The 16,357-nt window shown below is 47.0% G+C and overlaps 6 protein-coding genes across 6 annotated transcripts; 3 read left to right on the plus strand and 3 right to left on the minus strand.

The window, feature by feature from the left end:
• Positions 1-480: 480 nt before the first annotated feature.
• On the minus strand, positions 481-2,068 carry N7471_012643 (sugar porter family MFS transporter; the record flags this gene model as incomplete). Its single annotated transcript, XM_057285362.1, has 2 exons — positions 481-1,539; positions 1,595-2,068. The coding sequence occupies 2 exons, from the start codon at positions 2,066-2,068 to the stop codon at positions 481-483; spliced, it is 1,533 nt and encodes a 510-aa protein (XP_057131628.1).
• A 1,250-nt stretch (positions 2,069-3,318) lies between these two features.
• Positions 3,319-4,200, plus strand: N7471_012644 (uncharacterized protein; the record flags this gene model as incomplete). The annotated part of the gene is made up of 1 exon (XM_057285363.1): positions 3,319-4,200. One exon carries the CDS (start codon positions 3,319-3,321, stop codon positions 4,198-4,200), a length of 882 nt encoding a protein of 293 aa, XP_057131629.1.
• Positions 4,201-5,276: 1,076 nt separating this feature from the next.
• N7471_012645 (uncharacterized protein) lies at positions 5,277-8,203 on the plus strand (the record flags this gene model as incomplete). The annotated part of the gene is made up of 8 exons (XM_057285364.1): positions 5,277-5,309; positions 5,369-5,448; positions 5,519-6,526; positions 6,580-6,788; positions 6,835-6,967; positions 7,028-7,249; positions 7,339-7,494; positions 7,567-8,203. 8 exons carry the CDS (start codon positions 5,277-5,279, stop codon positions 8,201-8,203), a joined length of 2,478 nt encoding a protein of 825 aa, XP_057131630.1.
• Positions 8,204-9,222: 1,019 nt separating this feature from the next.
• Positions 9,223-10,606, minus strand: N7471_012646 (flavin-containing monooxygenase; the record flags this gene model as incomplete). The annotated part of the gene is made up of 3 exons (XM_057285365.1): positions 9,223-9,727; positions 9,777-9,955; positions 10,004-10,606. The coding sequence occupies 3 exons, from the start codon at positions 10,604-10,606 to the stop codon at positions 9,223-9,225; spliced, it is 1,287 nt and encodes a 428-aa protein (XP_057131631.1).
• Positions 10,607-11,090: 484 nt separating this feature from the next.
• Positions 11,091-15,411, plus strand: N7471_012647 (fungal specific transcription factor domain-containing protein; the record flags this gene model as incomplete). Its single annotated transcript, XM_057285366.1, has 11 exons — positions 11,091-11,282; positions 11,351-11,387; positions 11,442-11,621; positions 11,688-11,802; positions 11,988-12,134; positions 12,192-12,338; positions 12,812-13,841; positions 13,900-14,022; positions 14,080-14,130; positions 14,195-14,319; positions 14,370-15,411. 11 exons carry the CDS (start codon positions 11,091-11,093, stop codon positions 15,409-15,411), a joined length of 3,189 nt encoding a protein of 1,062 aa, XP_057131632.1.
• Positions 15,412-15,604: 193 nt separating this feature from the next.
• Positions 15,605-16,000, minus strand: N7471_012648 (uncharacterized protein; the record flags this gene model as incomplete). The annotated part of the gene is made up of 1 exon (XM_057285367.1): positions 15,605-16,000. The coding sequence occupies one exon, from the start codon at positions 15,998-16,000 to the stop codon at positions 15,605-15,607; it is 396 nt and encodes a 131-aa protein (XP_057131633.1).
• Positions 16,001-16,357: the final 357 nt, after the last annotated feature.

A 16,357-nucleotide genomic window follows, 5' to 3' on the forward strand; every position in this document is an offset into this window, starting at 1 on the left:
TCCAGGAATAGTCGCTTCAACAATAGCTCAGCCGGGGTTATATACACAATCGTTGTTCGGGGTGGATACAAGGCTTGGCCGGGAAAGGGAATCCGAGTAGAACTAAGACTTGCTAAGCGAGAATACTACTGCAATTGCAGGAAGTACCGTCGAAGTTGTCTTCTTGCTGAGCTTATTTTGTTACACCTTCTGTACATATTTTTAATGCATCTGACAAGAGCCAATGTGAAGGTAGGTATATGCCTTCCGAGTTCAATACGAAGAAACTCTAGATTAAGCAGCTCAAATTGACAAACTGCATTGAAAGTTTTCTAAGTAGGCCCTTCAATAACAGCTAAGATACTCTAGGATTTCATAGACAAAAGCACTTTGCCCTAGGACGAATGGGGTCCCCGACCTCGGGCGCCCCGGGGGCCGCTAGTTATGGTACCCGTGGACATCTCTTCATCTATACATGTAAAGGGACCTCGGATTCCAAAGTCAAGCCACAATCTCACAATGCTCGGCGTCAAGGTTTTCCTTCCCAGTATGCGCCAAATCAGAAATAACCTCCGTGCGAGCTATCATGGTTGCCTCCGTCCAGCTAATTGCGTTCCCGGCCTCGTGTTTGATTTCAAAGAGTCTGTCAATCTGCTCAAGAGACAAGTTCGCGGTCTCCACATAGAAGTACCAGATGATTGGCAAGAAACAGAAGTTGAATATGGCAAAAAGCATGTAATACTTCCACTGGATGTTTGCGATGGCTGTTGGGGTAGCAACGACGATAACATAAACGAACAACCAATTCGTAGTCGTGGCAAACGAAGTGCCAATATTGCGCATTTTCTGGGAGTTGATCTCCGCCGGATAGATATACGGGATCGATAAGAGCGACGTGCCGTAGAAGACGTAGTAGACGAAGATGAACACCACGGCTAGAACAGACATGCCCTTGTTGTCGGGTCCACCGTATCGCAGTCCAACAGCAACAAGTGCAAAGCAGACGCTGCTTCCCGCGGCACCGAATAGCATCAGTCTCTTTCGGCCAATGCGATCAATGAGCAGAGCTGCAACACAGCCCCAAAACATCAGCGACATAGAGTCAACGGCTGACAAGATCAGGGCCAATCTGTTGTCTAACCCGACCGATCGAGTCAGAACCACTGGGAGATAGTATGCAATAACGTTGGTTCCACCAACTTGTTGGAAGAAGGCAGTTCCGGCCCCAAGAAGGATCCTGCGCAATGTCTGTTGCTTGTTGTTGCGCTTGAAGATTGCCTGTAAAGGCTTCGATTGTTGGACTTCGGATTCATGGTTCACAGAAATTTCCAGACTTTGTATCTCGTCCACCACTTCCTGGTCGTCAATTGGCTTTGCAAGGAGCCGTGCTAGGATTTCACGGGCTTCGTTGCCACGGTGTTTCATGACAAGCCAACGCGGTGATTCCGGGGCGACAAGAACAAAAGCAATAGTGACGAGCGCGAAGAAACATTGGAAGCCTAGCGGAAAGCGCCAGCTCACTGGAGAGTGAGGAATAAATGTGAAGCCATAGTTCATCCACTGCGAGAAAATCAGCATTGCCCCAAGGTCTCGTTTCGTAGATGAAGTAGCTTACGTTTGTGATGACGATTCCGAAAATATTCGTCACCAACTGGGCAACGATGAGTTTTCCACGATGCTCTGCACGTGCAGTTTCCGATTGCCAGATAGGAATTGCAATTGTGTTCATTCCATTTCCGACGCCTGCAACAACACGACCGACAATCATCTGCGCGAGGGAATAAGATGCGGTTTGGAGAATAGCGCCGACGATCAGGATGCAGCACCCGATCAAAATTGTTCGTCTTCGACCGAGTTTGTCTCCAGCGAACATCGTCACCAGAGTGCCTATTATGCAGCCAATGTCATAAGTCGCAACGATTTGGCCTTGAATGGTCACGCTTGGATTTCCAAAGGTCTCAAGAAACGGTTTGTTGTCTAGAAGCCCGCCAAAGACTCCCTGGTCATAGCCAAAGAGGAGAAATCCGGCACCGCATGCAGCAGTTATTCTGTATTGAAGCCATTTTCCTTGCGCATTCTGGAAAAACATGATAAGTAGGGTCTTTACAATGTAGCCAAGAGGTATGATATTAACACGGACCACTCGTGTGCGATTTATATTGGTATTTATGTGAAATCTACTTTCTGTGATAGGACTACGCGGTAAACCAATTAACCAATATGAAAACCTGGGGTATTGCAGAAAACGTGGGATATAGATCCATGTGCAACCCCCCACACCGGGTTATGATTCCCGTAGTGGCTGTCTATTCCCAATTAGGTTAGATCCAACCCCGGTTTTACCAGCGATTGGTCCAGCTCCGGAAGAAGAAAAGAAATTTGGACATCTCCTTCGTCAACGAGGCTGTCAATCACGCTACCTGATGTCATTCATCCTTTACATATACGAGTCTCTAACCGCCGATGCGGCATAACCGATTTTGTCTGCAGTATATTTTGTAATATGAGTATCTTATATATCTGAATCACCAATATGACACCAATTCTCTATATAAGTTCAAAATCCAAGTTCAATGCTCGATAGTCAAATTCTGGAGGCATGAATTCTCGGTGCCTGATTCTAGTTATAACACTAATAAGGGGGGAATATCCAAACAAAAGTCTACTAAAAAGAATACCTAAAAGAACATCATAAGGCCTTACAGGCGGCAACTATTCTTGTAACTATATACTTTGCATTCTTAATACTTGAATTGTTTATACTTCTCTTCGTCTAAATAGATCGGATTATTCAAGTCTTAGGTCGTCAAGGACAGAGGCTAAGAATAATGATATGCAAGTAATAATAACCCCGTAGAATAAATATACATAAAGTATAAGAGATAAAGTATGGCAAACAAATAGCATGGCAAATAAATAACATGTACTATATAAACCTTCATGACCTTCATTCTCCTTCTTCTTCCTTCAACCATCTTCGTCTTTCGCGTCCCCTGTCTTCAAGAACTTGCACAGCACTTTGACTATCACTCCACGGCCTTCTATAAGCCCTCAGCTGGTATGTTTCCCGTCCATCGCTATCTATTACTTTACTTCCTCTCATTTTCCTCTCTTCATCATCGACGGGAACAATCACCTTTGCTATCGCCACTGTAGGGCTGCCTCTTGCCAACTAGCATAGTGTGCCGATGATCTCCAAGTTTCATCCGATCGATAAGGTAAGGATGACGAGTCATTACTCCAAACCTTATCCGAAACTTACTAAGATTATGTGGATAGTTTCGGACGCCAGAAATGTCAGCACCTTCTGTTCTGGTTGATTTCTTTTCGTAAAACCCTATGTTAACCACGAAGACCCGATCAGATATTTCCGATGACTCGGACTCCCCAGAAGTCGAGCACTCAGACGTCGAGTGCTTCGAGGCGCTGCCCGACGACACAGTCGAAGCCATCGGGTCGACGGCGAGTGCCATCCGGAAGATCATCAGAGAAAACAAAGAAACAACCGACGTGGTGAAATATATACGTTTCACAAACGTCCCACCAGCTATTGCGGACAAGTTTTCTTTGCGCAATACTCGGCAGATGTTTAATCGCAGCACTCAATATATGATAATCAAGCTCTTAACTGGGGCCCATGAAACAGCTGCACGCGGCCTGGGTGGTGCAGTGCAAAATGAGATATACAATACGGGGCTTGACGAGTTGATTCGCCCGTTAGGGTCGAAAACCATCCAAGGTGTGTTTTGCAGAAAGGAGGCCAACGCGGCGTATGGCCCTGCGCAACCTGTTCCAGGTCGCAATCCAAAATGGCCGACCGTTGTGGTCGAAGTGGGAGTATCAGAGTCATATCGAAAGCTGCGGGCAGATGCAGAATGGTGGCTCACGAACTCGAGGGGCGATGTGAAGCTTGTAATTATCGTGTTCGTCAGTCGAAAGACCCCAAACATCAAGTTTGAGACTGTTGCTTTGGACCCGACCGTCAACTCCTTACGACTGCAGCGGCCCCGCTACGTCGCAAAGATACGGCAGTCCATTACGGCATCCCGCGACGCAAACCAACCCAACTCACAGATTACCATCAGGCCAGCAGTACCTTTGAACATTGGGTTTGAAGAATTGTTTTGTCGTCAACCAGTCCCGCCTGAACACAACATTGAACTATCACCTGATCGGTTGGGACGGATCTCAAAACACGTGTGGGGGGAGCAAGAATTCTAGGTTATTCTTACCTCTGTACCTCTGTTAGTTCTCTTAGGTAGCTTCTTCAATAACACAATCTTTGCTACAATAATCGTGGAGTGATAGTCAAAGTGCTGTGCAAGTTCTTGAAGACAGGAAACGCGAAAGAGGAAGATGATTGAAGGAAGATGGTTGAAGAAGGAAGAAGAATGAAGGTCATGAAGGTCATGAAGGTCATGAAGGTCATGAAGGTCATGAAGGTCATGAAGGTCATGAAGGCTTATATAGTACATGTTACTTATTGCCATGCTATTTGTTTGCCATACTTTATCTCTTATACTTTATTTATACCCCACGGGGTTAGTATTACTTGCATATCATCATTCTTAGCCTCTGTCTTTGACGACCTATTAGACCAAGATAGTATTAGGGATTTTATATGTTAAAACACTCCGATTTTTTTTTGGATGTTCTTTTTATACGTTTTTTATATGTCTTTTTTGATGTCTTCTTAGGTGTATACGAAGGCGGTAACAAGCATACTTTGTGCAGATGACTTTTTATATATAATCAGGGATGTAATCTACTTTCTGTGATAGGACTACACATTAATTGTGTTAAAACCTGGGGTGTTGCAGAAATCGTGGGGTATAAATCCATGCCCCCTCGGGTTATGATTCCCGCAGGAATTGTCTATTCCTAATTAGGTTAGATCCAACTCCGGTTATACCAGCGATTGGTGCAGCCTATGGAAGAAGAAAGGAAATTTGGACGACATCTCCTTCGTCAACAAGCCCGTCTATCACGCTACCTGATGTCATTTATCCTTTACATATACGAGCCTACCCCGCTTGAAGCTGCAGAAATACAAATGCGCGAATTGATAGTGGTCCCCTTTTAATAGAGCCAATAAACGGCCGTGGAAAGTTATAGTTCGGATTAAACATTTCCCCTTAATATTACCCCGCAATGCACTTGGATCTTTCTAGCCACCATCGATTTGCGAAGGAGCTAGGTAGGATATTGCAACGTTGCAAGCGCCACATAGTCTCATGGCAACCAGAAGAACGAGAAAAACATGCCAAAGTCCAGTGTTCCCCCAAAGAGGAGACACCATGCCTCAATGGCATGCGTATCATGTCGGGAGAGTAAAGTCAAGGTGACTATCAATTACCCCGTGGGGAACAAAACAAGCTAATGTCAGCAGTGCGATGGCGGTAAGCCCAAATGCTCCAGCTGCATGAACAAGCACCGCGAATGTCGATACCAGGCCGTAGACAAGAGAAAGTAAGTGACCCATCAAGGTCATTCCATAAACAGAGGTTGTTGGCTAGATAATAGTGCTGATTATGCGAAGACTCCCCCTCCGCGTTGCCATAGAGCTTCTATCAAGCAGAGTCGAACAGCTCTGTCTCTTCATTCGCGAATGTGGATTAGAGGCCCCGCCTATGCCGCAAGAAAAGGACGCAGCTTTGGCTACAGTCCTTGATGTTCTTGGCTTGACTGGAATCCATTCATCTGCAGGAATCAATCAAACTAACATCAAATTCCCTAATCCCAATTCCCCATCCGCAGTCGATGATCTGCCTTCTGATCTGCCTTCTGATGTGCCAAATTCTGTGCCATTATCCGCTCCTGGTGTAGCGAATGATTTAATTAGCACTTGGGCTCAGACATCGACATCCCCGGACAACACATCGGAAAAGTCTCAGTCGAATTTTACAATGCTTTCAGACCCTCATGCCGTGTCGACACTCCCCATGGTCCTCGATACCGAAGATTTGGATATCTCCCTTGCAGAACAGTATCCACCAACGGATGATCACTCGGATAATTCCTTGGCCAACTGGGACTGGACCTTAGAATTTGGAACATGCATTACACCACCATCCCCAGAAATCCACGACATTGGCATAGAACCACCACAGCTACCAGAGGGGCCATTGGAAGGGGCAGCTGAGCCCTTTGGGCCTGCCGTCGTTCAAACCCCATCCAGCCTCGACAACGATACCAGGAGCACAGAAGAAATTGAAGATCTTATTGACGAGCTTTCTGATCGGATGGGCACATTGCGCTTTGGCCCTGGAGGAAAAGCCCGCTTCTATGGCCCGACATCGACCTTCAACCTTGCCGATGCTCCAATATCTATCAACACTCGGACACATCGTACCCTTGATTATCTCGACGACACAGACTATGACAGACAAGTCCCATTATCTCTCGAGGAGCATCTTCTTAATCTCTATTTTGCCTGGCAAGATCCATCGTTCCATGTCGTCGACCGAGAATTGTTCGAGAAAGGAAAGACAGCCTGGGGTGGGAAAGAAGAGACCCCGTTCTATTCCGAGGCACTCTGCTATGCAATGTGAGTTCTTTTTATTTAGAGGAATTGGACATGTGAAATGACATGGAAAACAGGTGCTCTCTCGGCGCTGCTTTTGAAACCCGTTATCACCCATCCTTTGTGACGTTCCCGAAGTCTCTCGGTGAATTCTTCGGAGACCGTGCAAAAAAGCTACTTGAAGTTGAACTAGACTCACCATGCGTGGCAACAGTCCAAGCACTAGTCATCTTAAGCAGCTATGAAATTGGTGTGGGCTCAGATACACGTGGATGGCTCTACAGTGGTACGTCCTGTCGAAAGTTACTTGTTTGCTTAGCTTACGATTCTAGGGATGGCCCTTCGACTTGCTTTTGACCTTGCCTTGCATATTGACCTATCTCCTCATGTTGCTCGTGGGTCTGTTACCGCTGCCGACGCTGAACTGCGTCGGACCGTATTCTGGGCTGCTTATATGGTGGATCAGTGAGTTCCCGGTTTTTTTCCATATGCGCTCAGGATATCTCTAATCTGTTGAAATTCTAGTCTTGTCGGCTTCTACCTTGGTAGACCTTTTTACACCAACATGGAGGATGTTACAGTCAAAAAGCCGAACAATGACGTCGACTATCGAGAACCTTGCAAATGGACACCCTACGCATCTCCCATTCCATTTGACAATAATTCGGGGTTATTTGACTGCGTCGGGGCTGTCAGTCAACAGGAAATCTCACTATGTGAGCTTATGGCACCCTGCGGCTACTTTCTGTAAGTTTCCGTTTTCGTTTGTTACCGTCTCTGCTAGGCATCAGTTGGGCCCAAGTGAGTTGCTTTGGCTAACCTTCACCCCGAAAAAGGTATGGAACATCATCTATTCCAAGAGCCTTGCTCCAACAACTCAATGAGAATAGTGTTGCCAAGCTTCTCAGTTGGAAATCTCAGTTGCCTTCATATTTACAAATCGACCTCAACGATCACACTTCTCCTTATCTCCCGCATGTGTTGCTACTTCAGTGAGTTGCTATTATACTTCCAAAGTTTCCTTCACAAGTCTGAAGGAAGATGTTTACTAACTCATCCTAAAGCATGCAATATTACCAGAATCTCATCTACACCCATCGACCCTGGATGTCAAAAGGCTACCTACAACCACAACCCCCTAAAGGGCCTGGCTCCACCCACGCTCGAGAGATGTGCATCAATTCCGCCATCTCGATTGCCAAGATCCTTGTATTATACGAGACCAGATATACCCTCCGCCGCATAAACATCAAAGCAGTCTCAATTACCTCCTCCGCCGTGCTCCTACTTCTCTTCGCCGCCGTTTCCCAATACCAAACCTCAGAAGAAGAGAATATCATAGCTCATCTGAGTACCTGTGTCAGAGCCCTCGATGAGTTCTCTCTATCATGGCAGAGTGCCAATCGCGCTAAAGACCTCATGATAAAACTACAGCATAAATGGGAGGTTCGTACACGTGCTACTAAGCCGGACCGCGGATCCGATGCAGCCGGTTATCCCCCGAGAAAGCGATCACGAACACTTAATGGATCTGACGCCATAATTCCAAATCATGGAAGGATTCCGAACACACAGCCTGAGACGCGTGATTTCCAACTGGAGTCTGGATTGGGATGGATGCTCATGCTCAGTGGTCAGCTTCCGTCAGATGGGGATGAAGATCTTTATTCTTTTGTTGCAAATACAGATAATCTAGAATGAATATGAGACTAGATAGGCAGATCTGCAAGGCTCCAATTTATTTTGTCTCAAATAAATATTGAAAAAAAAAAAAAGCTTCACTGCATCATTGATGAAAGGTTAAACGCCTTCAGGGCCTCTTTGTATCTCAAGCCTATCTCGGGACCTATCTCGGGGCTACTTCGGGGCCTGTTTCGGGACCTGTCTCGGTGCTTGGCACGGCATGGCGCAGGATAGGGGTGCGGGAGGGGCTTCGAGCACGATATCGGGGTCGGAATCGGAGAGTAGATATACTCCGTGGCTGTAGAGAGGCTGTGGTGATGAAGCAGTGGATGAAGCAGAAATGGGGTGAGAAATGAGATGTGACAGAAGTGGCTTATTTCTATTTAGTGGTTTACATATAAAGTGCAGGTACCCTGTCAAGGCAGGAGCGGTACCCAATTAAGAAGATTCATCTAAAATTTCAGGCAGTGGGGGGGTTCGCTGTAGCACTGAACTCTAAATATCAAGTTATGTACTTTGTACGGGCGCAGGCGCCATTGACTCGAATTATGCAGACCTCCATCAAATGAGGAATGTGGCCATATTAGATCTATTTTAAATAAAATGCCAAATCCGCACCATCTTCTCTCTCCCACTCTAGTTCTCCATTTCCAAGATACAAAAACGGATCCGAGCTGTCGTTGTGTCGGATGTCGAAGTCTTCTCCCCGAATATCCTGAATAGCCTCTATTCTCAAGTCAGTATAATATCATGAGATATTTCTACCATACCAATTGTCACTTGCCTTTGTAATGTAACACACTACCTGGGTACATCGCCGTAACAGCTTGTCCGTTGTTATACCAAGCATGACAGCCCTTGCTCCAAACAGTGCGTTTTAGACTCGCTTGCGCATGACGGTTGTAGTTTCGAACAGCGGATTCGTTTACTGCGACGGACCTCTTTAGATGTGACCTCTTTAGATGTGTCAGTCGGAGATCATGTATCTTATCTCACAAAAATACACACTTGATATCCTCCTGAGCTATCTTCTTCATCTATTTCAGCATGTAATCAGCAGTCCAACTGATCATCTGGGGTACGCTGCCCTGGCCAATGGGACAGTTGGGTCCATTGAACATAAAGTAGTTTGGTATTCCTCCGGCACAAATAGAGAAGTATGCCTCGGGTGTCTTCTTCCACTCCACATCAAACCGTCCACCCTCTCGAGCCACCAGCTCCCACCCGGGAATGATTGTGGTATCAAAGCCAGTTGGGCAGACAATCAAGTCAAACTCCTCTTCACCCGCTGCCGTGCGAATGTCGGTCTTGGTAAACTCCTCAATTCCTTCAAAGCACCATTCAGCATTTGGTTGCTGCAGCGCTTCGAGATATCCATCACCAGGACTCAGTCTGCGACATCCAATTTCGAACTTCGGGATAAGTTTGTCAATCAGGTCGGGATTCTCACTCAGACGCTGGCGCATAAGCCCCAAAATCGCGTCAAATAGCATTTGATTGTGCTCCGAGCCAGATAACGTCAGTCGGTAGACGGTGTTGACACTTCTCATAATTAGTTTGATTTAATTGCACAAAGTAGTGAGCAACCTACGAGCAGTCAACTCGTTTCCTGTAGTCCAGGAATGACTGGGGATATTCTCGGAACTTCGCTTTCTCCTCCTCGCTATATTCGAAGTTTGTTCCACTTCCATCCTTCGTGATGTCGGGACAGAGATTGACCGACGCCCAGGTCGGATGACGAATATAGTTGACAATCCTTGCGGCCTTGGGCTGAAGCACAGGAACAACTTAAATACCAGATGACCTATTGCGAATGACAGCAATATTCTTCCCAGTCCAGTCATACGTCTTGTCCCAAGCAGCCGTGTGAACAAGCTTGCCAGCAAACTGATCCAAACCGACGATGTTCGGCATTTTCCACTGATTGAGAATACCAGAACCATTGATGAGAATGTCCGCTTCATCATGTATAGCCTTGTCATTCTGTTTGAGCTCGAGCACCCATTTTCCTCGCTCCTCATTCCAAATGGACTTGACGAGCTTAGTATCAAACACGATCGGATCTTTCAATCCATACTTGTCTACAGTGTCGACAATGTATTTCTCAATCTCGGCACCACCAGCATAGCACTTGGACCAGTTCGGATTTGGCTCGAATGGGAAGACATAGCTGTGGGCAGGAACATCGCATCCAACACCCGGATAAACATTCTCGAGCCATGCGCCTCCAACTTCACAATTCTTTTCATAGATGGTAAAATGCACAAAATCAAGCGGATCCTCATGTTTCAGTTTATGAGCGAGGATTAGGCCGGAGAAACCGGCCCCTATGCAGACGACTCGGAGCTTACGCTCCTTGAATGCATATTGACCGGGGTCTATATTGATAGTCACATCGTGAAGGGATTCGTTGGATGGCATGGTGGGTGTTGATCAATAGTGGAGGTTTTGTTTTTTTTTTTCCCTATCTGTTTCTCTTCCCACTCCCCACTACTGCAGGAAGGCGGAGGACTTCCGGGCCACTTCCGGGCCTGACGAATTACTCCGAACTCAGGGGCTGTCTCCATAGGTTTAGCCTTGAGATAGAACAAAGTACTAGTAGTAGCGCGACCGGCGTTTGAATTAGATCCGAATCCTTCTCAGTGAGGATTGAAGAAAACCACGTCATAGGTCGATATCATTTGGTGGGTTTCAACAGGGACGGGAAGTGGAGGTCCGATTGATATTGTCCACGGGTGGTATGGGGGCCGTTTCTTGGCCTTGCATTTCAAAGCCTGTGAAGAGATTTAAAGTATGAAAGTATGAAAGTATGAAAGTCTTGATTTTGGGATTAGATTTAAAGCTAGCTCATCCTGTACTCACCTTATTTGTAGTATCGAATGTGAACCTCTCTCTAATTCTCTATATGTCGCACAACCCATTGGGGGAGCCTCCACCTGGGACGGATCTATCCGCCAATCACGGCTCACTGAACATTGATCCTGTGATCGCAACCTATGCACTTGCAGTGACAGCTGTCGGACTTCGGTTCTATACAAGAGTTCGAGTGCAAGCTGTGCGAATAGCTGCCGATGATTGGATGATCGTGGCTGCCTTGGTATGTTGTCGAAAGAAAAAAAAAGGAATCCTTCGACAATGATTTGTGTTTCTGACAAATATATACAGCTGGCTGTCACCGCAGGTTTCGCTTTGGTTGTGATTGGTATGTATAAATCCTAGACGGCGCAAAGCGATCTTAATTCTGACTTGTTGATAGTACGTGGATATCCTAGTCTTGGGAAGCATGTATGGAGCGTCCCTCACGCCGAAGTCGAGGAAGTGATGCGCATTCTCTTCGCCTTCGTCCTGTTCTACGTGCTTACCGCTCCACTCATGAAATTATCTATTCTTCTCTTCTACCGCCGTATCTTCGGCATGACATATCCAATCTGGCTCTGTATGTTTATTTCAGTTGGATACTTTTTCTCTGGCACGATCGCCTTTCTGGTTTGCTGCAGACCAGTTTCGTACTACTGGACACGGTTTACAGAACCCAGTGGAGGAAAGTGTGTCTACAACCTCTACCCATTCTATATCAGCCATGCTGCGATAAATGTGGCCACAGATTTGATCGTCCTGTTGGTTCCAATTCCCATTGTGTGGAGGCTGCAAATGCACAGGACACAGAAACTCTTGCTATCCGGCATATTTTTGGTTGGTGGATTGTTTGTCACCCCCAAGCTAAGTGTATTTGGCTCAAGCTCATATATCCCAGTGTCTGCATCGCAAGCCTCATCCGAATTTATTACATAACCTTCCTCAGAACCGAAGATCTCACCTGGATTGTCGGCGAGGTCTTCATCTGGTCCAGCATTGAGCCCTGCATCGGCATCTTATGCGCCTGCCTTCCAACATTGCATCCACTGTTCCGCTCCATTGTGTCTCGCATGTTTGGCAGTAGGATGGGGAGGTATGTTCAGGCTTCAAGGAAACAAGAGGCAGCCAATAAAAGAACACTTGTTCGCAGACCAAGGCCACTTGACTGGGACGAGACCTTGTTGACTACACATAACATACAAGTCGAGATGAGCGGAATCAGGAGGGATCATGCCGATGATGGGCAGATTACGGTGGACATGGACTTTCGAATAGTCGAAGAGAGCAATCAACTGAAGTGAGGTGACCTTACCGGACGGGTAATGGATTAGCCCTAAGGCACACATAGCTTGTGCCTGTTCTGTAAGGTATCAACATTCCCACAGTGGAGTCAACCTTGGCACCCCCGGACTTGATGACTAACATATTTTTCCCCTCCAGGGCCCGGAGCAAGTCTTCAGGGCTACATACTTGTACCGTAATCATCCATCTTTCCGAGAGTGCCGTGATGGTGTTGAAAAAATGCTCCATCTGTTCGCGAGTGTTCAAAAAAACTGAACATTATAAGAGACATGAGCGGTCGCGTCAGTCACGTCGAACCCCTGCAAGAATAGCAACCTAACGTCCAAAACAGACACCAAGGAACGGCCATATGAATGCAATGTCTGCTACAAGCGTTTCTCTCGAAGGTAAATTCCGTTGAAGGCGCATGTGAATTGTAACAATATTCAAAATCTTATGTTCAAATCCCTAAATTTAATGAGCACACAGCGATGTCTTGAGCCGACATGCCAAGGGCCATAATCAACCCAATGCGACAGTCGGTCCATCGGAAGCGCCAAATCGACAGTCATCAGTAATTGCGGGTGCATCATCAATGGTCCCCGGATCAGGAAATAGTTTTACCAGCGCAGAAGCACAGATTCCACCTCTATCTACCACTTCGCGAGATGCGCCTCTCGCATCAAGCGGGTTCCCATCGTCACTAGATTACCTAGCCGACATCTCAGCCCACCATGGCCGCGCCGAGCCAGACCTCGGCGCGATAATGATCGACGACCAACAGCAGTACTTTGGATGGAATGCAGTCACACCGGCAGATCAGGTATTGCACCGAGCTGGCTTGGCCTTCGACCCTGGCCCAAAAGACATGCTGCAAATGTGGCTTGAACCTCGCACAGATTCAGTTTCAAATGACTCGCTAGATCTGATGCGCGATAGTCATTTCCCTCTGATGGGTGACAATTTGATGATTACTCCAGACCAGCAAAATCGACATTCAGTCGACAGCAGCGATAACATTCCCAATGAACGCTTTGCTAGAGTCCAGCAGTGCTGGCTAGCGCCACCGACCACTGGGCGTCTCATCAACAGTTTATGGAGGGATATCGCCATGTCGCCTGTTGATAATATCTTCTCCGTTCAGTCATCACATCTTCCCAACGAGCCAAGTGTCGTTCAAGGATCGCGGTGTGGATTCGACGAGGATTGCAGACGGCGCCTGCAGGCAGCTTTTGGAACTAGGAATGTTTCTGCACATATGCAATCATCCATAAATAGGAATATTCCTCCACCCACGCCTACATCGACGTTGAATCATTCTGATTTCCCTCCTGCTGAGATCTTGGATATGGCATTAGACATGTTTTTCCGCGTCTTTAATCCCCTCTTGCCGTGTGTCCATCTGCCGACCTTTTCGGCAAAGAAGGCACGACCATCTCTCCTATATGTTATGGCGCTGGTTGGAATGACATTGCTTGGCACTAAAGGAACGACTGCGTTTGTATCCAGAAATTTCTCAGTAAGTCAAATATTGTTAAGCATATCATATATGCAGGGAGCCTACTGACAGTCATTAGGGCGCTTTGGACAAGGTAACAGCTGAATTTGCTCGATGCTCAATTGGACTTGAGAGCGCTTCCGGCACTATGACATTATTCGCGACAGTTTTGCTTTTATTGAACCTGGCTGGTTTGACCGGGGTATGAATCCCCCAATCCGAGTTTGTTGCCGAGGTACTAATCGATATCATTCTGCAGGAGAAGGCACATCTGGAACAGTGTCAACCTCTTTATATCAACGTCATGTCTGTGAGTTTGAAGAGAAGTTTTTTATTTTCCTCTATCGCTGTGATTCTAATGGCAAATACTGCAGGTCGCCCAAAGACATGGGTTATTTTCAGCCACTGAGGGGCAAAGCCTTGACATGACTTTGTTCGAAACAATTCCCGATATTGACCTGAGATGGGAAGCCTGGAGCAAGGTCGAATCAACCAAAAGGTATGTCGCAATTCCCGCTCATATAACACATCACTAATAATCTCCCCAAGAATAATCATCGGACTACTGCTTCTGGACTCTTGGTACTCCTCGTTCCTCTCAACAGGTCCAATCGCAGTCCCAGACTCGATCCAACTCATCCTCCCTTGCAGCGACTCTCTCTTCTGCGCCCACTCCTCCACCCAATGGACACACCTAATCCGCGGCGGCAAGCGCATCCTCTCATCAACAGTCCTCGCCCCATCCGAAAACATCCACGTCCCCGCCCTAGAATCCCCCGCAGATGACTTCTGTATCCAAACAATACTAGCAACGGTTCAACTCCGCCAGTTAGAATCCTACCACCGCCTCCTCTCCAATAGAGCCAGCTACCCCTTTGCTCCATGCCACACCTACGCCATGGACGGCCGAGCCAGATGCCTCCCCTCCCTTCAATCCCAGCTCATCACAAACTACGGCGAAACCCTCGACCGCCTAAATCCCAACGCTCTCATTACGTGGCACAACATGTGCATGACTCTCACGGCCGATATTCAAATATTCGACCTCGCAGCTGGCCGTGCAGGCCCGGCTCCCGCGCGCAAGGCCCTCGACGATATCCGCGAGTGGTCGCAGACACCTGCAGCCAGACGCGCGTGTCTGCACGCTGCGCATATCTACAAAGTCATGACAAATCGCAAAGCTTCTGACCACCCCACATTCCAATCTGTGTTTTCTCTCTTCTCGGCCGGATTAGTGCTCGGTCTGTATACGTTCATGGTGTCGGACTCTGCGAATTCGCCGCCTAATGTTGGGTCTGTGGAGCTGGTGGATGATGTCGACTGGAGATCGGTGGGGACGGAGGGGTTCACGAGTTTCATGGAGCCTAGGGGAAGTCAGACTCTCGCACCGACTGAGGATCCTGCTGTTAACTTCATTCGCAATGGGGCTACTATCTACTTGCGAGGCCAGCCGTTCCACGGTGGGTATCAGTCTGCGCGTCGAATCCTGCTTGACTATGCCTCCCTTCTCAAGGACTCTGGGAAGTGGAATGTCAAGAAGTTCTCGTATATTTTATACATAATGAGTGATGTTCTTATGGATGTCGAGTGATAATGAGCCTGCCTATCACTTCCTTATGTGAAATCAAGATAACCCATTCTTCTTACGCTCTACATGTTATCATACTACGTTTTTATGGATTTGAATTGATAATAAAACAACTAGATTGACAGTATCATGTTCTCTCAAAATCTAATCCTATGATCGATTGGGTTGAAATGAACCCAAACAACCCAGGTACACACTAGGCCCCGTTAACTTTATTACGAGACCACCATGGAGAATCACCCAGAACGCGCTTAGTATCAAGCGTCTCCTTACCGGCCATAATCTCCTCCCAATGCCAATCAGCAATCTCAGCTGCACGCCAGAGAATATGAACACGTACGAGCTCAGCATCTCCCACAACGGGCAACGAGAGACAGCATGGCTGACTGTGATGCTGAGGCGCAGATGTAATAGTGGCTACTCCGGATCGGCACTGCTCGGCCATAAGACGCATCATGCTCTCACCGCTGTTGGGCCTAGTTCGTCCCCCAAATCTGATGAAGTCTACCGTCACCCAGTGGACAAATTCCTTCGTGTCGATCTCGGCGATGTTGGAGCCATCGGGGCGAGAGAACATACCTGGTTGGGGCATCTTGGTTGAGATGAGATGGGTGGATTTAGATGGTTGAGTTGATATGTGCTTGAGGTAATTGTGATGACTGGCTCGGCTCACTATGCGATGGTGAGGTTAATTGATGGAATACATGGTCTGTTAAATAATAACTCCAGTCCATGTTGTCGAGTCTTTGTTGGGAACAATTGCCTTCACTTTCTTTCATGTCTATATCCGAACCTTTGGGAGTTTCCCTTTGCCTCTTTGTTCATATTTAGCCAGAGCTAGGGTCCATTTGAACTCTGCCTTGCTTTTCTCTTTCTATTTATATATGTGAAAGATGAAAGATGATATTATATACTTCTATATTTTTATACTTTTATAGTTGTAGGGGTC

Source organism: Penicillium samsonianum (genome assembly GCF_028829775.1).
Source record: "Penicillium samsonianum strain IBT 33392 chromosome Unknown utg000007l_segment0_segment0, whole genome shotgun sequence".
Classification (NCBI taxonomy): domain Eukaryota; kingdom Fungi; phylum Ascomycota; class Eurotiomycetes; order Eurotiales; family Aspergillaceae; genus Penicillium; species Penicillium samsonianum.